Source organism: Trichechus manatus, unplaced genomic scaffold (assembly GCF_000243295.1).
Source record: "Trichechus manatus latirostris isolate Lorelei unplaced genomic scaffold, TriManLat1.0 scaffold00025, whole genome shotgun sequence".
Taxonomy (NCBI): domain Eukaryota; kingdom Metazoa; phylum Chordata; class Mammalia; order Sirenia; family Trichechidae; genus Trichechus; species Trichechus manatus.
Genome location: NW_004443961.1, coordinates 14963617 through 14987473, shown reverse-complemented (window position 1 = coordinate 14987473; position 23857 = coordinate 14963617). Strand labels below are relative to the sequence as shown.

Below are 23857 nucleotides of genomic sequence, written 5' to 3'. Positions count from 1 at the left end.
TACAAAGCCAACAGCCAACATCATCCTAAATGGAGAGGGTCTGAAAGCATTCCCACTGAGAATGGGAACCAGACAAAGATGCCCTTTATCACCACTCTTATTCAACATTGTGCTGGAGGTCCTAGCCAGAGCCATTAGGCTAGAAAAAGAAATAAAGAGCATCCAGATTGGTAAGGAAGAAGTCAAAGTATCTCTATCTGCAAATGATATGATCTTATACACAGAAAACCCCAAAGAATCCACAAGAAAACTATTGGAACTAATAGAAGACTTCAGCAAAATTTCAGGATAGAAGATAAACATACAAAAATCAGCTGGATTCCTCTACACCAATAAAGAGAACTTTGAAGAGGAAATCACCAAATCAATACCATTTACAATAGCCACCTAGAAGATAAAATACTTAGGAGTAAATCTAACCAGAGATGTAAAAGACTTATACAAAGAAAGATACAAGATGCTACTGCAAGAAACCAAAAGAGACCTGCATAAGTGGAAAAACATACTGTGCTCATGGATAGGAAGACTCAACTTTGTGAAAATGTCAATTCCACCCAAGCGATCTACAGATACAATGCAATCTCAATTCAAATTCCAGTGGCATTTTTTGACAAGATGGAGAAAGAAATCACCAACTTCATATGGAAAGGGAAGAGGCCCCAGATAAGTAAAGCATTACTGAAGAAGATGAACAAAGTGGGAGGCTTCACACTACCTGATTTTAGAACCTATTATACTGCTACGGTAGTCAAAACAGCCTGGTACTGGTACAACAATGGATACATAGACCAATGGAACAGAATTGAGAACCCAGACGTAAATTCATCCACCTATGAGCAGTTGATATGTGACAAAGGCCCAAAGTCCATTAACTGGGGAAAAGATCATCTCTTTAAGAAATGGTGCTGCCATAACTGGATATCCATCTGCAAAAAGATGAAACAAGACCCATACCTCACACCATGCACAAAAACTAACTCAAAATGGATCAAAGACCTAAATATAAAATCTAACATGATAAAGATCATGGAAGAAAAAATAGGGACAACACTAGGAGTCCTAATACATGGCATAAGCAGAACACAAAACATTGCTAACAATGCACAAACACCGGAAGAGAAACTAGATAACTGGGCGCTCCTAAAAATCAAACACTTATGCTTATCAAAAGACCACCAAAAGAGTAAAAAGACAATCCATAGACAGGGAAAAAGATTTTGGCTATGACAAATCCAATCAGGGTCTAATCCCTTAAATCTACAAGATACTGCAAAACCTCAACAACAAAAAGACAAGTAATCCAATTAAAAAATGGGCAAAGAATATGAACAGGCACTTCACCAAAGAAGACATTCAGGCAGCTACCAGATACATGAGGAAATGCTCACGATCTTTAGCCATTAGGGAAACGCAAATTAAAACTACAATAAGATACCATCTCACCCCAACAAGGTTAGCATTAATCCAAAAAACACAAAATAATACATGTTGGAGGTTGTGGAGAGATTGAAACACTTATACACTGTTCGTGGGAATGTAAAATGGTACAACCACTTTGGAAATTGATTTGGCACTTCCTTAAAAAGCTTGAAATCAGAGTACCATATGATCCAGCAATCCCACTCCTTGGAATATATCCTAGAGAAATAAGAGCCATCACACGAATAGATACATGCACACCTATGTTCCTTGCAGCACTGTTCACAGTAGCAAAAAGATGGAAACAAACTAGGTGCCCATCAAAGGATGAACGGATAAACAAATTATGGCATACTCACACAATGGAATATTATGCAACGATAAAGAAAACATCCCATAACATGTATGCATCTCAAAGGCATTATGCTGAGTGAAATTAGTCAGTCCCAAAAGGACAAATATTGTATGAGACCACTATCATAAGAACTCAAGAAATGGTTTAAACACAGAAGAAAACATTCTTTGATGGTTACAAAAGTAGGGAGGGAGGGAGAGGGGTATTCACTAACCAGATAGTAGATAAGAATTATCTTAGGTCAAGGGACGGACAACACACACTACAGGGGAAGTCAGCACAACTGGACTAAACCAAAAGCTAACAAGTTTCCTGAATACAACCAAACACTTCAAGGGACAGAGTAGCAGGGGTGGGGGTCTGGGGACAATGCTTTCAGGGGACATCCAGGTCAACTGGCAAAACAAAGTTTTTTAAGAAAATATTCTGCATCCCACTTTGGTGAGTGGCGTCTGGGGTCTTAAAAGCTAGTGAGCAGCCTTCTAAGATACATCAGTGGGTCCCAACCACCTGGAGTAAAGGAGAATGAAGACCACAAAAGACACAAGGAAAGTATTAGCCCAAGAGACAGAAAGGGCCACATAAACCAGAGACTCCATCAGCCTGAGACCAGAAGAACTAGATGGTGCCTGGCTACCACCAATGATCGCCCTGACACAGAATACAAGAGAGAGTCCCTGATGGAGCAGGAGAAAAGTGGGGTGCAGAACTCAAATTCTAGTAAAAAGACTAGACTTAATGGTCTGACTGAGACTGGAGGAACCCCGGAAGACATGGCCCCCAGACTCTCTGTTAGCCCAAAACTGAAACCATCCCCGAGGCCAACTCTTCAAAGATAAGACTTGACTATGGGACATAAAATAACACCTGTGAAGAGAGTGCTTCTTAGCTCAAGTACATACATGACACTAAATGGGCAGCTCCTATCTGAAGGCAAGATGAGAAGGCAAAGGGGACAGGAGCTGGATGAATGGACTCGGGAAATCCGAGGCGGAAGGCAGGAGTGTGCTGTCACATTATAAGGAGAACAGCTAGGGTTACATAGCAATGGGTGTATAAATTTTTGTATGAGAAACTGACTTGAACTGTAAACTTTCACTTAGAGCACAATAAATATATATATATATATATACCTTGGGTGGGTAGTAATTAACAGAATTTAGAATCCCTTTTTTCCATACCTGCATAACTTCTAGAAAAAATTAATCTAAAGTATATAAATGTCCATATAATTTCCAGAATACTTTACACACCAAGCAACGTCTGTCCATCAAATGCTAGTCAGTGAATCAAAATCATACCTCTGACCCTGTAAGTAATGTACACACGACAATGACAATGATATACAAGGAGGTTACAAGCCTAAACATGATTAGAAATAGAAATAGTCTTACCACAGAGTTTTTCTTGGATCCTGTCTGCCTCAGCTAATTTTGCTTCAGCAGCACGTCTCCCGAGACCCGCTTCCTTTCTAGCAACAGCCAGGTCATATTCCAGACTTTGTCGCAACGCCTCTCCTTTCTCAACCTCGGATCGCAGCTTCGCAATCTGGCTCTCATAGCTTGCCAGCTAAAAACAGATTTCTGATATCAGGAACCAATATTAAAATATGTCTCCAATATTATGATATCATGCATTCAACATTTAAATTTTTAGAGAAACTTGTTTCCATAATATTTACGAGATATGCCAAGAATTTATAAATTTATACTTTCTGAAAACTGGAAAAGAAGGACTAGCCTCATTCACCAAATGACACACATCAATCTTCTTATTTGACAGAATCCACTAGAGAAAAAAAAAATCTTAGATGAACTTCTTATAAAAATAAAGAGAAATCAAAAGTTTTAATCAGAAATAGTTATACCTACCACATCATACCCACTACGATGGCTATTATCAGAAAATAACAAGTGTTGGCAAGGATGTGGAGAAATTGGAACACTAATCCATTGCTGGTGGAAACATACAATGATGCAATCACCATGGAAAACAGTGTGGCAGTTCCTCAAAAAGTTAAACATAGAACTAACACTTGACCCAGCAATCTCAATCCTAGGTAGATACCCAAAGATTTGAAAGCAGGGACTCAAACAGATACTTGTACACCAAAGTTCACTGCAGCACTATTCACAACAGCCAAAAAGTGGAAACAACCGAAGTGTTTGTTCATCAACAGACGAATGGATAACAAAATGTGGTATATACATACAATGGAATATTATCGAGCCGTAAAGAGAAATGAAGTTCTAATACATGCTACAACATGAATGAGCCTTAAAAACATTGTATGGTGAGTGAAATAAGCCAGTCACAGAAGGACATATACTTCATGATCCCACTTACATGAAATATCTAGAATAGGCAAACATATAGAGACCAAAGTTTATTAGTGGTTACCAGGGCCATGTAGGAAGAGGAAGTCAGGAGTTATTACTTACGAGGTACTGAGTTTCTGTTTGGAGTGATGAAAATTTTTTAGAAATTGATAGTGGTGAATGTAATTAATGTCACTATGTTGTAAAGTTGGCACTTTGAACTTAAAAATAGTTAAGGTTAAAATGGCATTTTACCACAATATAAAAAACCTAAAATTAAAGAATCATTTCCAATCTTAAAAATTTTAGTAAACGAATGTCTTCAAAACACTTGTGCTTACAAAATAAGAAATTACAAATATCTGTTAATAGTTAGATTTTTTAAAAAAACATATAACTACAATAATCACAAATTCCAAAGTAACTCCAATGTTTGTTTCATAATCACTCCATCCTCCTCACTCTCACCCCATGTGCCCATTCCCTCTCCCCTAATAAGAATAAAGTTAACATTGGGCATTCCCAGATGTGCCAGTCATTCTGTATTGCAGGAACTATATCTCCCAGGTTTCCTTAACAACTGGGTTCTCAGTAAGTTTAGACAATGGGAAAGACTTGTGGAATACTTGAGGCCGGAGAAGAAAAGAAGCCAGGGTATTTCTACCTCGAGCATCTGTTTTCTCTGTGGTTGCAAATCCTTCCAGATAGTCCTTTCTTCCATTGCTCTAGCTCTCTCCAAAAGGTTCTGGCTTTTATTAACCTTAGAAGTGGAAGCACCTTCCTAATGTTGTTACTCTCTGGGGTGCCTTGTTGTTGTTAGGTGCCACTGAGTCTAGTTCAACTCATAGTGACCTCATGTGACACAGCAGAACTGGCCCATAGGGTTTTCCTATAATCTCATGGGAACAGATCACCAGGTATTTCTCCTGCAGAGCCGATGGGTGAGTTCAAAGTGCCAACTTTTCAGTTTGCAGCCAAGTACTTAACCATTGTGCCACCAGGGATCCTTCTGCATTGCCTTAAAATACCCTATTCGTCTTTTCAGCTCTTCTACCCATTAAACCCACTGCCACTGAGTAGATTCTGACTCATAGCAACCCTACAGGAGAAAGCAGAACTGCCCTATAGCATTTCCAAAGCTGTAATCTTTACAGAAGCAGACTGCCACGTCTGTCTCCCACAGAGTAGCTGGTGGGTTCGAACCACCAACCTTTCGGTTAGCAGCTAAGCACATAACCACTGTACCCACAGGGCTCTGTTCAGCTCTTCTACTGCCTGTGTAACCAATTCCCTCTGTTAACGTCCCTCTGTTGAAAGATTTAGAGTGGTTTCTACTTTCCTGACTCGACACTAATATTGCTCTTGAAATCAGAAATGGTCTCAAGATGGGTTTCTGATATTGGATGGCTAAACTGTTTGAGCGTGAAAAGAGTAAAGACCTCCTTGCAGACAGAAATGGAATACTAGTGGTTTGTGGCATACAATAGATCACAATTATTTAAGCTATCATGTGCAATTGTTTAGGATGAAATGCCAGTTGAAGGCAAGCCTTTGGGAAATAAAGTAACTGCTGCACTTGACCATCATGTCAGTAGTGTTTACCATAAGGCTTACGGAGTGGGAAGGCTAAATCTGACTATAACAGAGATTTTACAAAAACAAAATGATAATCTCAGGGCTGTAGAATCTCAGCTCAAGACAACAGAAAACCAGAGAGCTTCTACAGCAACCTGAAAAGAATCTCATATTTCTTATGGCCCCAGGGCAGACAAGGCTAGGAACCAGATCCAAAATTTAATTATGCGGAATGCAGAATTAGAATACAAATTGAATGAAGAGCCTTACCAAGTTTCTAATGTTAAGATGGTATCAGCTGGGAATCAGGCAGGAAGGAAAGACAAGGGGTGAGGGCTTTTGGACTTGGACAAGTCTGAAAACCTTGAACCCCTAAATCCTCCCTGAACATCCTTTACCAACAAAAGCAGCCTCTCCTCTCTGTCTGAACTAACTTCCCTTCCTTTGCTACAAGACTTAGTAATGAACCATGCCTGAAGTAGCTGCCTTGCAAGAGAATTTGTAAGACCCATCTCTACCACTCTTTGTCACTACAGACAGACTCAGATCTCAATACGCCACGGGAGGAGAAATACATAGTCTACCCAGGTGAAAACAGCTTACACAGCAAAACCATGGAATGATCTTGCTACTATTGTATTAGCAGGAACCTGCAGAACAAGTGTAGGATTGATTTGGATTTAATAAGCTAGCTGTAAATGTTTGCTTAAGGAGTCCCTGGGTAGCACAAACAGAAGCACTGGACAATTAACCAAAAGGTTGGTGGTTCAAACCTACCAAAAGGCACCTCGGAAGTAAAGCCTCGCGGTCTGCTTCTGAAAGGTCACTGACTTGAAAACCCTATGGAGTGCAGTCTACTCCACACACCTAGTGTTGCCATGAGTCAGAATCAACTAGACAGCAACTGTCTTAGTCATCTAGTGCTGCTATAACAGAAATACCACAAGTGGATGGTTTTAATGAAGAGAAGTTTATTTTCTTACAGTAAAGTAGGCTAAAAGTCCAAATTCAGGGTGTCAGCTCCAGGGGAAGGCTGTCTCTCTCTCTCGGCCTTCTCATCAGTGTTCCCCCGGAATAGGAGCTTCTCGGCGCAGGGATCCCGGTCCAAAGGACGCGCTCTGCTCCTGGCACTGCTTTCTTGATGGTATGAGGTCCCCCTGTCTCACAGCTCACTTCTGTCTTTTATATTTCAAGAGGTTGCCTCAGGACACAATCCAGTCTTGTAAATTGAGTCCTGCCTAACTAACACAACTGCCACCCATTCTCCCTCATTAACATCATAGAGGCAGGATTTACAACACGTAGGAAAATCACACAGTACCAGGAATCATGGCCCAGCCAAACTGACACATACATTTTTGGGGGGACATAATTCAATCCATGACAGCAACTAACAACAAAAACAACAGTTTCCTTGGATAGATAACTTAAAATTCAATTCAATTCAACATCTGGCCTACAACCATTTAACAAGGTCAAAATACCAGTACTTTCCTTACATAATATGGAAACATAAGGAGATGACAGCAGTCTTATTACGAGCAAACCACCTCCCTTTTCCCCAACTATACCCTATTCCAAGGCCCAAAGAACAATACTTTCCTCATTAAAATGCTGCAAAATGCACTGGAGTAGGCAATACGCTAAAAAATACAAATAAAACTGTCACATATTCATTTCTTATTATTTTAATCAGCAATATCACTGTTCCTTTAGATACCCTGAAAAAAATCACTTTATCATGCATTCATGATACACAGCCACTGAAAGCCTCACAATGTCTACAATGTCTATGTGCCAATAATCATTGTGAGAGATAATAGTAGACAGTGAACACGATGATGGGAAATATCACCAGTGAGCTGGGCTCCCCAGTTTCAATGGCAGTGATAGTATTCCAGAGTGACAAAGGCCAAGTGGCAGCACTTAACCATTAAGAGACATGGGGAGCACAATTACTATAATGGACAGCAGGAGTACAGTAGTAATCATAGCATTTTGATCTCCAGGTATTTGTGGTGATGTTTAATTGATCATGGTATACCTAGAAATTAAGTAGATGGGCAGCCTTCTAAAACAGCACAGTATAACAGAAATATAATGCAAATCTTGCATATAATTTTAAATTGTCTAGTAACAAGAATCGATTTGAAGCGTTGAACAACAATGACGGAAGAGCAGATGAGTTGTGGGATGATATAAAGGATATCATACATGAAGAAAGCAAGAGGTCATTAAAAAGACAGAAAAAAAGAGACTCTGAAACATGCTCTTGAATATAGAGTAGCTAAAACAAATGGAAGAAACGAACAAGTCCAACAGCCGAACAGATTTCAAAGGGCGGCACAGGAAGACAAAGTATTATAATGAAATGTGCAAAGGCCTGGAGTTAGAAAACCAAAAGGGAAGAATACGCTTGGCATTTCTCAAGCTGAAAGAACTGAAGAAAAAATTCAAGCCTCGAGTTGCAATATTGAAGGATTCTATCGGCAAAATATTGAACAATGCAGGAAACATCAAAAAAAGATGGAAGGAATAAACAGTCACTGTACCAAAAAGAATTGGTCAACATTCAAACATTTCAGGAAGTAACATATGATCAAGAACCAATGGTACTGAAAGAAGAAGTCCAAGCTGCACCTAAGGTACTGGCAAAAAACAAGTCTCCAGGAATTGACAGAATACCAATTGAGCAGTTACAACAAACAGATGCAGTAATCGAGGTGCTCACTCCTCTATGCCAAGAAATCTGGAAGACAGCTACCTGGTCAACCGACTGGAAGAGATCTATATTTGTGTCCATTCCAAAGAAAAGTGGTCCAGCAGAATAAGGAAATTATCAAACTGTATCATTAATATCATACGTGAGTAAAATGTTGCTGAAGATTATTCAAAAACAGTTGCAGCAGTACATTGACAGGGATCAGCCAGAAGTTCAAGCTGGATTCAGAAGAGGACATGGAATGAGAAATACCACTGCTGATGTCAGATGGATCTTGACTAAAAGCAGAGAATACCAGAAAGATGTTTACCTGTGTTTTATCATCTATGCAAAGGCATTTGACTGTGTGAATCATAACAAACTATGGATAACATTTCAAGGCATGGGAATTCCAGAACACTTAATTGTGTTCATGTGGAACCTGTACATAGACGAAGAGGCACTCGTTTGAACAGAACAAGGGGATAGTCCGTGGTTTAAAATTAGGACAGGTGTGCGTCAGAATTGTATCCTTTCACCATACTTATTCAATCTGTATGCTAAGCAAATAATACGAGAAGTTGGACTACATGAAGAACTCAGCATCAGGAGTGGCAGAAGACTAATTAACAACCTGCAATATGCAAATGACACAAACTTGCTTGCTGAAAGTGAAGAGGACTTGAAGCACTTACTGATGAAGATCAAAGATCATAGCCTTCAGTATGGATTATACCTCAACACAAAGAGAACAAAAATCCTCACAACTGGACCAATGAGCAACATCATGATAAATGGAGAAAACACTGAAGTTGTCAAGGATTTCATTTCACTTGGATCCACAATCAACGCCCATGGGAGCAGCAGTAAGAAACCAAACGATGCACCGCATTGGGCAAATCTGCTGCAAAAGATATCTTTAAAGTGTTAAAAAGCAAATATGTTACTTTAAGGACTAAGGTGCGCCTAACCCAAGCCATGGTATTTTCAATCACCTCATATGCATACAAAAGCTGGACAATGAATAAGGAAGACTGAAGAAGAATTGGTGCCTTTGAATTATGGTGTTGGCAATGAATATTAAATATACCATGGACTGCCAGAAGAAAGAGAACAAATCTGCCTTGGAAGAATTACACAGTCAGAATGCTCCTTGGTTGCAAAGATGGCAAGACCTCATCTCACATACTTTGGACATACACAAGGGACCAGTCCCTGGAGAAGGACATCATGCTTGGTAACACAGAGGGTCAACAAAAAAGAGGAAGACCCTCGACAAGATGGATTGATACAGTGGCTGCAACAACGGGCTCAAACATAACGATTATGAGGATGGTGCAGGACTGGGCAGTGTTTCGTTCTGTTGTACACAGAGTCGCTGAGTCAAAACCGACTCGACAGCACCTAACGACAACAGTAGCAACAGGAATCTAGTAGTTCTATTACTTTCAAAGCAAGCTGAGGCTCAGAACTTGCCCAAGAACCCACAACAATACAATTCCCAGAGAAATCATGTTAAATATATTTTTTACCAATCACCCAGCATGATTTATGTTAGCATTAGGTTTATCTGATAGGGCAAATATGCGGCCTCAGTCTTTTTTAGATTGTTTCATTTCTCTCTGTCTTGCTCTGTGAAGGGCATATTTGAAGATTATATAGCTAAAAAAAAATTAGTACATGAGTAAAATTATCTATACAAAAATTCAGACAATAAGAATTAGTCAATAAATTACGAGTGGGTACAATGGTAGATATGTAAGCTGCACAAGTGTGGGATGGCATATGGGAGTACACCCATGAGCATACTGTATACAGGTTTGGCAGAGAATATTTCAACATACGTATTTGTATGTGCTGCAAATATATCCATGTATATAGTAGCGCACGCAGGGGCCACAGTTATGAAAACCTCCTAGCCATAGTAAAACACTCCGAGGAACAGAGTCACTGGGCTTGTGGGCTTAGGACCATAGTTTTGGGGGACATCTAGGTCAACTGGCATAACATAGTCCGTAAAGACAATGTTCTACATCCTATTTTGATGAGTAGTGACGGGGTCTTAAAAGCTTACAAGTGGCCATCTAAGATACAGCTATTGGTCTCTTCCTGTCTGGAGCAAACAAGAGTGAAGAAAATTAAAGTCTCAAGGAAACAATCATCCAAAGGACTAACGGACTACACGAACCACAGCCTCCACTAGCCTGAGACCAGAAGAACTAGATGGTGCCCAGCTACCAATACCGACAACTCTGAGCAGGATCACAGTAGAAGGTCTTGGACAGAATGGGGAAAAATGTAGAACAAAATTCTAATTAATAAAAAAGACCAGCCTTACTGGTCTGACAAAGACTGGTAGAACCCCTGAAACCATAGCCTTTAGACAAGCTTTAAACCTGGAACTGAACCCACTCCAGAGATCACCTTTCAACCAGACAATAGACAGACGTATAAAGTGAACAATAACATCCGTGAGGAACACACTCCTCAGAACAATCAACCAAACTAGACCAAAAGCGCAGCATTTCTCAAAAACAAAGTTCAGAAGGCAGGAAGGGGCAAGAAAGATGTGCAAATGGAAACAGGGAACTCAGGGAGGAACTGGGTGGAGTGCAGTCACATTGAGGGGATTACAATTAACATCACGAAACATAATATGTATAGACTGCTGAATGGGAAACTAATTTGCTCTGTAAACTTTCACCTAAACCACAATAAAATGTTGAAAAAAAAAAAAAGAATTATTAGTAATATAAACCTGGAGTTGAATCAATTGTAATTGCCCATTTTGAGAAACTTGTTTTTTCTTCCCTGAGATAATTTCTTATCTATTTAATGTGAACACATCAAGACATTTTGATCAAATAAAAGATAATAGTGTGTTCTACTAAGACAAATCTAATCACAATTGCAAATATGTGCGAGAATATATTTAATAGATCAATGATTAGCATGACACTAATACTGTCAAGTGAAATGTATATTTGGTTTTAAAAAATGAGTTTTAGAGTTTATGAACAATTATACATTTAACAAATACCACTTTATATTCAGTATGTGTTATTGTAATAAAAATAGCAGCAATTCAATTACAACTAAAAAATTACCTTGAGTATCACTAAAAAAATACAAATAAAACTGTCATATATTCATTTCTCAGAAACCCTGGTGATGTAGTAGTTAAGCGTTCAGCAGGTAACCAAAAGGTCAGCAGTTCGAATCCACCAGACGCTCCTTGGAAACTCTATGAGACAGTTCTACTCTGTCCTATAGGGTCGCTATGAGTTGGGATTGAGTCAATGGCAGTGGGTTTTTTATATTCATTTCTTAGAGACCCAGAAAAAATCACTTTATCATACCTTTATTCAACACACAGCCACTGAAGGCCTACTATGTGCCAACAAACAACGTGAAGGATGCAAAAACAAATCAAGCCCAGCCACTGCTTTCAGTTCTCAGGGAGCTTACAGGCTAAAGAAGGGCAAATAAGCATGCAGTAAGTATTTTAGTTCCAAAATAGCCATAACAGCAAAGTGTTAATGGGAGAGCAAAGAAAGGAGTAATTAGATTAATTCGGGGAGACTTTAAAAGGTTTCCCAAAAGGACAGCATCAGAACTTCGCAAAAGGGAAAGAAAACACATTGCTTATGCTTAACACTGAATACATTATAGTTATTATTACAGTGCACAGACACCTTACAAACTTTGTTTCACTAATCATCACAACAACCCTTTGGGAGCAGAATTTCACAACGAGAAGCCAATGATTTATAGTATAAATAACTAGCCCAAAGTCACATATCTTGTAAATGGAAGGGCCAGAAATTGAGTCCAGGTCTGTGTAACTCCATATATTCTTTCCACTCTACCAGGCCAACTAATCTGATCTTAACAATAATTAAGATTTAAGTAGAGAAAAAGAAAGAACACAACACACAAGAGAGACATGAATATATAATTCATGAATTATCTTAGAGGAAAGATAACTGCTATACTTAGAACATATGCAAATACGTATGGAAAAAACATACACACGTATACGTTAGTAAACAAAAAGATATAATGACGTAATAAAACAAAAAGAAATTAAGATAATTTATGAATTGCATTATGATGAAAAAATTCCATACTCAAATTACTTATTTAAAAAGAGATTATTAAAAAAAAAAATTTTAAGAGATTATTCCATGATTGAGGCTAGAAAGGAACCTATGCTACAATTTCAAAAATGTGTAATTTACAAACCCTTTAGTCACCAAACACATTTACCAATTAATATTTATGATCAAGTTGGACCCATAATTAAAAGAAATCTAAGATAACATATAAACATAATTTATTTAATTCCTACTTTACTACTCCTACACATATTCCATTGTACAAAAAAATCATCTGTTTTCTTTACTATTATTTCCTTTTTTAAGCACAAGGATGGTATGGTGATAAGGCAAAACGTGGAGTCTATAATACGAAATAAACCTAACATAATCAAACTCTACTTTTAATTTGAGGGAAAATTAAATTCTACCTCTGCATTGTGCTTAGTTGTTATTTCTAATTTTTCTTTCTTAGCCCGATGGAGTTTCTTCCTGAGATCAGCAGTAATATCCAAGTCTGATTCACATTTAAGCATTTGTTTTACATCAGATGAAGCACTCTTCGATCTATAAAATGAGAACATAATGAAATAAAAAACATAATTCTCATTAAGTATATTTCAAAGTATTTCTGATATATCTAACCAGCAAGGCAGAAAAAGAACTAAAAAGGGTAACGCTAGGGGTTCTCCAGCAAAACAGCCTAACCAGATCACCCTACAGAGAATGTCACAAACACAAAGCCTCATACAAAGCTTCCAATCATCCTTTTTAGGCTCCTACTATTAAATATAAGGAGCCCTGGTGGAGCAGTGGTTAAGCACTTGGTTGTTAATCAAAAGGTTGGTGGTTTGTACTCCCATCTAGTCTGTGGGAGAAAGACGTGGCAGTCTATTTCCGTAAAGATTACAGCCTTGGAAACCCTATGGGGGAGTTCTTCTCTCCTATAGGGTCGCTATGAGTCAGAATCAACTCGATAGCATTGGGTTTTACTATTAAATATGAGCAGACAGTAAAGGATCACCAGACATTTAAGAAGCATATAATATGAAAGACTAAAACCAAAGATAATCAAACGGGGGAAGGGGACCTCAAAAACTAGTCAGGAAGAAGATAACTTTAGAAAAAAGAGGAAAATTAACATTAATATCCTTAGAGAAATAGAAGATAATAACATCCATAAAACAAAAATTGGATGCCATAAAAAAATGAAATCTTCAGTGAACCCCTAGAAACTATTGCTGAGATAATATCTAAACCTCAAACCAAAAACATCCCCTGAAGTCTTCTTAAAATCAAACAACAGTGTAGCTTAAGTAGTAAAAAATGTCTGCCTTCAGCATTATGCTTTTTTGAGAATACCTATATGGGATCAAATTGACAATAAACTTGAAAGATTCGAGAGGAACCTTAGGGGGCAATGAATTTATGTTAACGGGGGAGAAACAACTCAGAAAAGGAGGGAGAGAATGGTTGTACAACTCGAAGAATGTAATCACTGTCACTAAACAGTACTTGCAGAAACTGCTGAATTGGTATGTGCTTTGCTGTATACTCAATAACAACAAAACAAATAAAATTTTTTTAAAAATGAAATATTCAGAGAAAAACAACAACCAAAAAAACTCTTGGAAATAAAAAAAAAAAACACAAAAAAGAGAAGAAATGAAAACCTAAATAAGTAAAGAAAAACCTCCCAGAAAGTAAAGAAGAGAGAAAGACGAAAAATAGAAATATGAAAAAATCAGAGACCTGTCCAAGGTTCAACAGCTAAATAAAAAGAGTTGCGGAATGAGAAAATGAAAATACATAACAAAAAATAGCCTTATTATTTTGCAAGCACTGTTCTAAAGCATTTTACTTATTTAATCTTCAAGCAATAACAAGTATTGGTAAGGATGTGAAGAAACTAGCACTCTCATACATTTAGGTGGGAATGAAAAATGATCCAGCCACTTTAGAATACAATTTGGGAGTTTCTTAAAAATTTTAACATAAATTTACAGCAGTGTTACTCCTAGTAATCTACCCAAGAGAAATGAAAACATAACATCTACACAAAAACTGACATGCAAATATTCATAGCATTTTTAATAATAGCCAAAAAATAGAAACCAACGAAATGTCTATCAACTGGTGAATGGGTAAACAAAATGTGATGTACCTATACAATGGAATACTATTCAGCAATAAAAAGAAACAAAGTACTGATACAAGCTACAACATAATAAACCTCAAAAAAAAGCAGGATACTAACTAATGTGACATATTACTCTAATTTTTAAACTTGTTGTTAGGTGCTGTTGAGTCAATTCCAACTCATAGTGACCCTATGTACAAAAGAACGAAACACTGTCCAGTTCTGTGCCATCCTCACAATTATTATTTTTGATTCCATTGTTGCAGCCACTGTGTCAGTCTATCTCAGTGAGGGTCTTCCTCTTTTTTGCTGACCCTCTATTTACGAAGCATGATCCCAGGGGCTAGTCCCTCCTGATAACATATTCAAAGTATGTGAGATAAAATCTTGCCATTCTTGCTTTTAAGGAGTATTCTGGCTGTACTTCTTCCAAGACAGATTTCTTCATTCTTCTGGCAGTCCATGGTATATTCAATATTCTTCGCCAACACCATAATTCAAAGGCATCAACTCTTCTTCAGTCTTCCTTATTCATTGTCCAGCTTTCACATGTATACGGCTTGGGTCAGGTACACCCTAGTCCTTAAAGTGCCATCTTTGCTTTTTAACACTTTAAAGAGATCTCTTGCAGCAGATTTGCCCAATGCAGTAAGTCACTTGATTTCTTGACTGTTGCTTCCATGGGCATTGATTGTGGATCCAAGCAAAATGAAATTCCTGACAACTTCAACATTTTCTCCATTTACCATCATGTTGCATATTGGTCCAGTTGTGAGGATTTTTGTTTTCTTTATGTTGAGGTGCAATCCATACTGAAGGCTACGGTCTCTGATCTTCATCAGTAAGTGCTTCAAGTCCTCTTTAGTTTCAGCAAGCAAGGTTGTATCATCTGCATATCGCAGGCTGTTAATGAGTCTTCCTCCAATCCTGATGCCATGTTTTTCTTCTTCATATAGTCCAGCTTCTTGAATTAGTTGCTCAGCATACAGATTGAATAAGTATGGTGAAAGGATACAACCCTGATGCACATCTGTCCCAACTTTAAACCACACAGTATCTCCTTGCTCTGTTTGAATGTCTGCCTCTTGGTCTGTGGACAGGTTCCTCATGAGCACAATTGCCTGGAATTTCCATTCTTCACAATGTTATTCATAATTTGTTATGATCCACAAATCCAATGCCTTTGGATAGTCAATAAAATACAGCTAAATATCTTTCCGGTATTCTCTGCCTTCAGTCAAGATCCATCTGATATCGGCAATGATATTCCTCCTTCCACATCTGTTTCTGAATCCGGCTTGAATTTCTGGCAGTTCCCTGTCTACGTACTCTTGTAACCGCTTTTGAATGATCTTCAACAAAATTTTACTTGCATGTGATATTAACGATATTATTCAATAATTTCTGCATTCTGCTCGATCACCTTTCTTTGGAATGGGCACAAATATGGATCTCTTCCAGTCGGTTGGCAAGGTAGCTGTCTTCCAAGTTTCTTGGCATAGACAACTGAGCACTTCCAGTGCTGCATCTGTTTGTTGAAACATCTCAGTTGGTATTCCATCAATTGCTGGAGCCTTGTTTTCATCCACGTCTTCAGTGCAGCTTGGACCTCTTCCTTCAGTACCATCAGTTCTTGATCATATGCTACCTCCTGAAATGGCTGAATGCTGACCAATTCTTTTAGGTACAGTGGCTCTGTATTCCTTCCATCTTCTTTTGATGCTTCCTGCATCATTTAATATTTTCTCCATAGAATCCTTCAATATTGCAACTCGAGGCTTGAATTTTTTCTTCAGTTCTTTCAGCTTGAGAAATGCCAAGCATGTTCTTCCCTTCTGGTTTTCTAACTCCAGGTCTTTGCACATGTCATTATAATACTTTACTTTGTCTTCTTGAGTCGCTTTTTGAAATCTTCTATTCAACTCTTTTACTTAAAATATACTTACATATTGCTATTTTCATAAGAAAAACCCTGGACAAATATATACCTAAATGTTATCAGTAGTTAAGTGATAAGATTATAAAAGGTTTTGTTTTGTTCGTCTGTATTTTTTAACGTTTCTAAAAACACATGTATTATTTGTATTTAAAAGAAAAATATATATATACACACATATAGAATAGATGCCTTTGAATTATAGTATTGGCAAAAAATACTGAATATACCATGGACTGCCAGAAGAACGAGCAAATCTGTCTTTGGAAGAAGTACAGCCAGAATGTTCCTTAGAAGCAAGGATGGAGAGACTTTGCCTCAGGTACTTTGGACATGTTATCAGGAGGGACCAGTCCCTGGAAAAGGACATCACGCTTGGTAAAATAGAGGACTGGTGAAAAAGAGGAAGACCCCAGATGAGATGGACTGACACAGTGGCTGCAACAATGGGCTCAAACATAGCAACAATTGTGAGGATGGCATAGGACCGGGTAGTGTTTCTTTCTGTTATACACAGGGTTGCTACGAGTCAGAACTGACTGGATGGTACCTAACAACAACACATATAGTATATGTCAGAGCAAGAAGAAATCTTGAGGATCCTCTACTCAGCAGGTTTCGAACTATATTCTTCAAGGTGATAGAGGAGGCCAAGCTGACGAGGCCTCCCTCTGCCCCTTTCAAACATCTGAAAGAAAAGGGTTATGCACCTTTAAGAGGAAATTATAACAAAAAAAAAACAACTTAATTTTATTTATTTCTTCCCTACCTTGCTCCAGAAAGAATTAAGATAGCTTCTAAAGAAGGTGGAAAAGGTTTATTTAGCAAATTCTATTTATAGGTGAAGTACATATTAGTCATGGTACTTGTCCACCCACAGATCATTACTGAAAAGGCAGCCTAGATCAGTGCTTCTAAAACTATACAAAACCAAAAACCAAACCCACTGCTGTTGAGTTAATTCCAACTCACAGCGACCCTATTCCCAATGATGCTTTCGTAAAATATAATAAAAATGGATTACTAAAACATGAATTTAAAATACCAGCTCAAATGCTTTATTATTACATTAACAGATGTAAAATGATTCTGTTACAGGAATATAAAAGTCTCTAAATACTTAGGTTCAATTTATGTACTTATTTCTTTGTAAACCACACTTTGAGATGCACTCTCCTAAATGACCCAGTTTTATATCATGGACTCCACCCACCAGTGGTGACTGAACCAAAGGTAGGCACCTCACCCAAAAGCAAAAATAAATGGCCCAAAAAGATGAGCAATAGCAATTAGATGCTCCCTCTTGGAATGTAAACTGAGAGATACCACCTAAAAGAGCAGTTAGCAAACTAAAAGAAAGCTTAAACAGAAGCCATGAATTAGAGTTGAGGCAAGCAGGAAAGAAGAGGAATTAGAGCCAAAGAGATTATGGCAAGCCAAAGTAATGACCAACAGAAACGTGAATAGGCAGCAATATGGGAAAAGATTTACAGTGGCAGAGATGAAAAAGCCAGTCTCTAGTGACAAGAACAGATACACGGACTTTTGTGCTCCAAGTTAACCAAGAAGCACAAAGAGCCCCACAAAGTCTCTAGATCCAGTTCCATCTCCGATGAGGCATTATTCCTGCCCCAGCCCCATTAAATTTCTACTTCTCTTACCATCCCATAAGAATTCTTACTATCAGCCCTATCACCCACTTAGGTAAGTCTGGAGGCTTACCTTTGGATTTCACCAGTGGAATTACTTGAAGGACTTAAGTTCATGATAAGTCGTCCAACTCTTTCAAAACACCCGTTTCTTAACGATACACTTCGTTACTGATGGTTAAAATTGTCCAAGACGTCTGTGTCTTGCAGGTTAAAGATGGACTGAAGTCTGTTAAAATAGTAAACAATTTAACAGTGGTTATATATTTGAGTCCTGAGATTGTGAGTGATTTTTCATTTGTTCCTTGGTTTATTTGTAATTTTTTAAAAATTTTTTTCATTGTACTTTAGAGGAAAGTTTACGAGCAAACTATTTTCTCATTAAACAATTAATACATATACTGTTTTGTGACATTGGTTGCCAACCCCATGACATGTCAAGGTCCCCTACTCGACCTTGGGCTCCCCATTACCAGCTTTCCTGTCCTCTCCCGACTTCTCATCATTGCCCCTGGGCTGGTGTACCCATTTAGTCTAGTTTTGTTTTATGGGCCTGTCTAATCTTCGGCTGAATGGTGAACCTCAAGAGTGACTTCACTACGGTGTCCGGGGAGGGGAAGAGTTTATTTGTAATTTTTAAATTATTGTGTAAAAACATGTAATAAACAAAAAAAAAAACTAAACCCGTTGTCGTCAAGTTGATCCCGACTCATAGTGACCCTATAGGACACAGCAGAACTGCTCCATAGGGTTTCCAAGGAGTGGCTGGTGGATTCAGATTGCCGACCTTTGGGTTACCAGCCAAGCTCTTAAGCACTACACCACCAGGGCTCCAAAAACATGTAATGCTTACATTTAAAAAGTGGTCTTATTACTTCTAAAATGGATTGCGAAAAAAATGACAAAATGTTAAAAAAAATATGTTCCTTCTTATAAGAACAAGGTAATGATTATATTATTAAATTTTCAAAAGAAGAAAAAAATCACAAAAATAAAATGATGTTGTTGTTGCTGTTGAGTCAATTCCGGCTCATGCAGACCCCACGTGTGCAGAACAAAACTGCTTCACAGAGTTTTTACAGCTGTGACCTTTCAAAAGCAGATTGGCAGGCCTGTCTTCTGAGGCACCTCTGGGTGGGTTCAAACCATCAACCTTTCACCTAATAGTCAAGAGCTTAACTGTTGTACCAACCAGGGACTCCTTCAAAAAATAAAATAGTGACAAACTATTCTTAAACTTAGAAAAGCAGTATGTAGGGCCAATCTCTATGGCATACAATTCAGTTTGAAAGAAAGGGAAGTCCAGGGACATTAGGTCCTCAAAGCTTTTTATGAAGTATTTTTAATGTAATGTTGCAATCAAAGTACCAAACAGAAGACCCTATGGTAACTTTCAAATTTTCTATCTCCCAAGGGATAGAAGAGGAAGAAATCAAGAAAAGGAGAGTATTTGGCATTTACACTGGCAATGATCTGGACATTCTGAGAGGAAGTACCAGCCAGAAAGACAACTTCTTTGGATTTCAGAGCCAATGATGGTACAGTTTTCCTACCACCTGACCAGATACCTCATCCATAATCATTTTATACTCACATCTGGATCCTTCAGTGGACCATCCAGAAAGTACTCGTCTCTCAGTGTGTCTGCAAAAATCAGGACAAAAGGGAAGGAGGGGGGATGAAAAGACAGAAACTACTATTATTGAGTGCTTACTGTGCGCGAGATACTAGGCTAGGCATACATGATCTCATTTAATCCTCCCCAAAACCTTATGAGATTATTATACATATTTCACAGATGAGAAAACTGAGGCTTGGACAGGTTGAATAACTTGTATAAAGATATTTAGTTAGAATTCTAAACTCCATCCTCTTTTCACAACACAGTGCTGCCTTCAATAACAACCACACTTGTGTTGGAGGTGTCAGCAGAGTTAACAGGGGTGTTTGGCTCTTTCATCAAAAGAAGACAAAGAGCTGTAACATAGAATCATAGCATCTATATATATATATAAAATTAAATAGAACCAAGTCCATCCTCTTTTATCTGGCAGATAAAGAAGCTAACACTTAGAAAGGTTAGATGTTCAAAGCTCCTGGCTATTCCCTTCATCCTTCCTCCTTGCAGGCTGCACTGCCTTTGCTTCTCCTGTATTTCATGGGAAACCAGTTCACTTCCTGCACTACCACTGACTGTTTTGCTGTTACTAGGCACCAACTGTTAAATAAAACAAGTGACAAAACGTTATGAGAACAGCTATAAAACACCCATGTGGAAGGTATCTGAAAGAGTTGGCCACCCAACTGAAATAGCTTCTCAAGTGAACTTATGCAGGATATGTGAAATCCTCTTAAATCAATAAACATGGATGTATTTAGGATAAATATCATAACAGAATAAAGAACATTCAGTAAGAGCTGTCCATTTCTGCAGAAAATTTACAGCCTCGGAAAAACGCACAGCAGACTTTTCTAAGTCTCTTAGAAGTCCTGGAGAGCAAGGCAGTAGAAGCTGCAGAAGACAACAGATCAAACTCAAAAAAAAAGAAAGAAAGAAAGGAGGACGAAAACGACGTGGTTTTGGCCTCGAGGGGCTCACAGATTCTCGGGAGGGAAAGAGCCTCGCAGCCCGGAGTTGAAAACCTAGATAGAGAGCGCGCAGCTCGGGCCCTCTGGGTCCTGTCCTCTGGTTCCGACTCAGTCCCCGAGGTGCTGCGGCCGCGGTGTCTGACTACGATGCTCCAGGAGATCTCCCTCCAGGTGGGCGGAGAGGCCCAGCCCTGGGAGCTGGAGGCGTGTCCCCAGAGGCGACAAGAACCGCTCCAGGGCACCCCGAAATAACTCGGGGCTCCCATAACTCACCGCCGCCCCCAATCCCGTGCCTCTCAGCACTTCCCCGCCCAAGTCATTCACCTAAAGCCCCCACAGCCCGCGGTTACCTCAGCGGTCTCTTGTGCTCCAGACCGCGTATCCCAGACCCCCGGCGCAGCTTCGAGTCCCCGAGGTGGGAGGCTAGCCCGCGGAGAAAAGAGCAAAAACTGTTGGAACCCGACGGACTCTAGGACCCGGGGAAGGAGGACAAGTAGCAAAAGACGACTGAAGGGGGCAAGCCCCAAACAACTGAAGTTTACAACGGCCACTTCCGGAGGCTGGGAAGGCTCGGCCTCTCTCGCAGACCTTCGCAGGCCTCCCGGGCCCGCCCCGACCCGCCCCTTTCCTCCCGCCGTCCGCAGACCCCAGCTCCAGGATACGCGCTCCAAGAATGCCGGGCTCCGATTGGAAGAGCGGGCCCGCGAGCCAGCGCGGCTTCGCCGAGAGGGGAGCTGGCGCATGCGCCGTTGCTGGGGAGCCGCGCACTCGCGGCCGCGCGTGGTCCTGTAGCAGGCGTTCCACTGCCGGGCGCAAGAACACCGCTGTCCCAGTTCCAGCTTGGCGTTCTCTGCATGAGGGCCATTATCAGAATCCCCAGAGAGCAGACTGAAAATGCAGGTTTTCAGGAACCTAACCCCCCTACCCTCGACTCTGAGAGGTCGGCTCCCAGGTGCTGCATTTTTAAACAAGCTCCCTTACTGATCCTTAGGCCCAGAGCTGCCCCTTTGCATTTGCGGGCTGGTGCCAGGGCCCAGGGGGAAATTCTCAGGGCTCCGCTTCTGCAGGAGTGGTTGGTTTCCCCTTGTGTAGACTGCTTTTCAAGGAGTTCCAACACGGTTGGAACCCACCAGTGGCTCCGCGGGAGAAAGACCTGGCGATCTGCTCCCGTAAAGATCACAGCCTAGGAAACCCTATGGTTCTGCTCGGTCACATGGGGTCACTAAGAGAAATCGACTCCACGGCACTTAACAACAAACCTCTCTTCGCCTGCACGACGCTTCTTGTCCCTTCCCTTCCACCATTGTATCTGATTTAGGACAGTAAATACGCCTGGAGAACGCGCGTCTGTCCGCGATGCCATAGCAGCGCTTTTCATTATCAATATTACATAACGAAGTACCTTCTGAAAAAGTCCTTGGAGCCTTAGCGTGTACTCTAAGAAAAGCCATTGCTTGGAATAGAACTCTGTGGATGTGTGTGTGTGGGTGGGTGTGTGTCTGCGCGCGCGCTTGTGTATGTGTCACTTACACGGGTGCGCACGCATGCACACACACACACACACACACACGTCTTCCTCTTGTTGATACTTTATACTTTGGTTTCTCCCGGTAGCTGTTTCACAATCTGCTGCCGCCTCAGGGAGATTGGAAAACCAAATCCTCTTTTGTTCCTTACCTTTTGAAAGCCTATTCCCCGAAGAACGATGCGAACTGGCAGGATTTTGGTTAAAGATTTTCTCTTCATCACCACCGCCTTCTCTCCGCAAAAAAGGTGTTTAATACAAAATGAGCCTTTTATGCTAAAATCGTCTAGTGTTGATTGCAAGCAACCTGAAACCCGGTATAGAGGCCGTCTTTCCCCATCTCTCCCTTGGGAGAAAAAACGGTCCCGAATGCAAATATAAATTGAGACTAAACCTCGTTGATTCCTGTGGCACTGAAACCATAATTGGCTTGAGTTTAGTCATTTAAATTAAATAAGGGGAGCCGTCCTCACTTCTTAATACTTTAGCCAGAAAGAAGATAATTGCTTCAAAGGAAAAAGCCTAAGGAAAAAATAGCCCATGCTAACATTTAGAAATGAAATGGAAAATTACAACAGACTAACGAGATTATGGCTCTTTTATTTTACAATTTTTAGATCGTATTTTTAAATTTTCTTTTTTATGTTTTAGCAAAATCACAGAAGTAAATAATGTAGGACAAGAAAAAAATGCCAAACTGAAGACTCTTTTTAATGAAAAAAAGGTGCAACAAAAAGACCTGCTATTTTCATTTATTTGTTCATTTAACATGCATAGATTACAGACTATATACGCAGCATGGAGCGAGGTGATAGAAATACAGGACATATCATGTAGGTACAGTGAGGACCAGAGAAGGGAAAAGTTCATGTGTTAACCCTGAGCACCCCAAAAGGCTTTATAGAGAAGAATTTAGCTCAGTCTGGTAAAATGGTTACAGATTCACTAAAACAACAAGGAACTGGAAAACATGGAAGCTACAAACAGGAGCGCAAGAAACAGCATGAGACATCTGGAAAACTGGAAGAAGCTGTGTGTGCTGTCTGAGGGGAAGCAAGGTAGGAGATGAGGCTGGAGAGGTAAGCAGAACCTAGATCTGAGAGAGACTTCTAGGTCATACTTAGTTTATCATGCAATAAAGCTAATGAAGTTTTTGTTTTGTTTTAAGTAAGGGCTTTTAGCAGGGAAGTGATAATAATTACACAATACATCAGACTGTTCTAAAATACTTGCAGGTTTTCTAAGTGCTTTTGGTAGTTATAAGGTCAATTCTCTGTTGCCTCTCATTTGCCTAATATTCTGTTTACCAGTTGCCATCCAGTCGACTGATTCATGGCGACCCCATGTGTTACAGATTAGAACTGCTCCATTGGGTTTTCTGGGCTGTAATCTTAAAGGAAGCAGATCTTCAGGCCTTTTCTTCCACGGTACTGCTGGATAGGTTGGTACTCCAACCTTGAGTGAACGTTAACACACTACCACTACTTAAGACAAGCGGTGTGTAAAGAGACCCTCTCCAGTCCACTTCCCTTTTGGCCTCATCTCATTCCTCT

General features: G+C 39.7%; 1 protein-coding gene across 9 annotated transcripts in view; it reads right to left on the bottom strand.

Annotated features, from left to right (window-relative positions):
* Nucleotides 1-21343, bottom strand: part of CCDC171 (coiled-coil domain containing 171) — a 299366-nt gene extending 278023 nt beyond the window's left edge. For 5 of the 9 annotated variants that reach the window (XR_002823592.1, XM_023728627.1, XM_023728629.1 and 2 more), the window contains exons 1-5: nucleotides 21130-21343; nucleotides 19785-19834; nucleotides 18264-18419; nucleotides 12897-13032; nucleotides 3169-3343 (exon numbers count right to left, since the gene is read on the bottom strand). Coding sequence is in view for 7 of the 9 variants with exons in the window: in XM_023728627.1 (XP_023584395.1) it covers nucleotides 3169-3343; nucleotides 12897-13032; nucleotides 18264-18307 (355 nt within the window). In the remaining 2 variants the exon portion in view is untranslated. Of the gene's footprint in view, nucleotides 1-3168; nucleotides 3344-12896; nucleotides 13033-18263; nucleotides 18420-19784; nucleotides 19835-21129 lie in introns of those variants that run through there. The other 4 variants (XM_023728633.1, XM_023728634.1, XM_023728631.1 and 1 more) reach the window with 3 other exon arrangements.
* Between the last annotated feature and the right edge of the window lie 2514 nt (nucleotides 21344-23857).